This window comes from Austrofundulus limnaeus, unplaced genomic scaffold (genome assembly GCF_001266775.1).
Source record: "Austrofundulus limnaeus strain Quisiro unplaced genomic scaffold, Austrofundulus_limnaeus-1.0 Scaffold275, whole genome shotgun sequence".
NCBI classification, from domain to species: Eukaryota; Metazoa; Chordata; class Actinopteri; order Cyprinodontiformes; family Rivulidae; genus Austrofundulus; species Austrofundulus limnaeus.
Genome location: NW_013952677.1, coordinates 196459 through 198501, shown reverse-complemented (window position 1 = coordinate 198501; position 2043 = coordinate 196459). Strand labels below are relative to the sequence as shown.

The 2043-nt window shown below is 47.2% G+C and overlaps 1 protein-coding gene across 1 annotated transcript in view; it reads left to right on the top strand.

Moving 5' to 3' along the window:
* Window positions 1–2043, top strand: part of col11a1a (collagen, type XI, alpha 1a) — a gene marked incomplete in the record, with an annotated part of 84935 nt that overhangs the window by 55431 nt on the left and 27461 nt on the right. Inside the window, 1 exon segment of the mRNA XM_014021010.1 lies at window positions 1671–1724. Within this exon segment, the coding sequence (XP_013876464.1) occupies window positions 1671–1724 (54 nt within the window).

Below are 2043 nucleotides of genomic sequence, written 5' to 3'. Positions count from 1 at the left end.
TGTGTACACCTGCCTGATCTGTGTACACCTGCCTGATCTGTGTACACCTGCCTGATCTGTGTACACCTTCCTGACCCATGTACACCTTCCTGACCCGTGTACACCTTCCTGGCCCGTGTACACCTGCCTGACCCGTGTACACCTGCCTGACCCGTGTACACCTTCCTGACCCGTGTACACCTGCCTGACCCGTGTACACCTTCCTGATCTGTGTACACCTGCCTGACCCGTGTACACCTGCCTGACCCGTGTACACCTGCCTGACCCGTGTACACCTGCCTGACCCATGTACACTTGCCTGACCTTGTACACCTGCCTGACCCGTGTACACCTGCCTGACTTTGTACACCTGCCTGCCCCGTGTACACCTGCCTGACCTGTGTACACCTGCCTGACCTTGTACACCTGCCTGACCTTGTACACCTGCCTGACCCGTGTACACCTGCCTGACCTTGTACACCTGCCTGACCTGTGTACACCTGCCTGACCTTGTACACCTGCCTGACCTTGTACACCTGCCTGACCTTGTACACCTGCCTGACCCGTGTACACCTGCCTGACCTTGTACACCTGCCTGACCCTGTACACCTGCCTGACACGTGTACACCTGCCTGACCCGTGTACACCTGCCTGACCCGTGTACACCTGCCTGACCTGTGTACACCTGCCTGACCCTGTACACCTGCCTGACCTGTGTACACCTGCCTGACCCTGTACACCTGCCTGACCTTGTACACCTGCCTGACCTGTGTACACCTGCCTGACACGTGTACACCTGCCTGACACGTGTACACCTGCCTGACCCGTGTACACCTGCCTGACCCGTGTACACCTGCCTGACCCTGTACACCTTCCTGACCTGTGTACACCNTGGGTCAGAAGATAAAAAGTTTGGGAACCACTGGTCTAAATCGTTCCAGTGACAGGGCCTTTAGATAACTTCTGCCAACTTACGAACATTTTGTTGTGAATAAATGACTCATTATGTGTTCAATCTAATCATTAGTATTAGSGTACATGTTTAATGAGGCTAACAGTGGATTTATTTAATTCTGTCTTCACTGTGGACAGTTTCAGTTTTGGACAAGAGTTTCATAAATTAGCAAAAATCATCTAAAACTTTGCAGTGCGACACGGCCCAGACAGAAACAGAAAATAACTTCGGTAAAAATTATTTTCACYGATAAGAAAAGAACTGCAGTGAAAGTAAAAAAGCTGCTCACGTTAATCGAGAAAGTAAGTAAGTAAGTAWGTAAGTACTTTWACTGAGTCAAGTTATRTCAACTGGTTCCACTAAACCCAGGTGAGCAAACTGAACAATTTACACTTTTTAAATAAATTGAGTAAATTGGTTAAAAATTTTAAACTCAGTTAAGTAAATACAACCCTTCATTTTTAGAGTGTATACAACTTGGGTTATATTTAAATCTGTAGCGTGTAGAGGTGTTACATTTTACAGTAAAGAAGTAAACGTTTCATTTTTATGTTTTGATTATAACAAAAAAGTAAAAGTTGATAAAATTAGAAATCCTCAAAAGTAAAAGTACTTTGTTACTGCACYCCTCTGATCGTTACACATACTGAGCTGAAATGAAAACCGTTCCAGCTGAAGCAAATCTGCACATCTTTTAATGAATCTGTCTAAGTTTTTTTTTCTGTTGTCACTTCAGGGCCCACCAGGTCTGAAGGGCGGAGAGGGGCCCCAGGGTCCTCCTGGTCCAGTTGTGAGTACCACCTTAAATCTATTATTGAATAAAGTGGGAGGAGTCAGVTTTAATTTACTAAMTGCAGCTTTTATCACCTCGAGTCTCATCAGCACCGTGTTTCCCTTCAGGTTCTCTGAGCTTTAATATAAACTCACACATGTGTTTATCTGTACACCTGCCTGACCTGTGTACACCTGCCTGACCCGTGTACACCTTCCTGACCCGTGTACACCTGCCTGACCCGTGTACACCTTCCTGACCCGTGTACACCTGCCTGACCCGTGTACACCTTCCTGACCCGTGTACACCTTCCTGACCCGTGTGCACCTTCCTGACC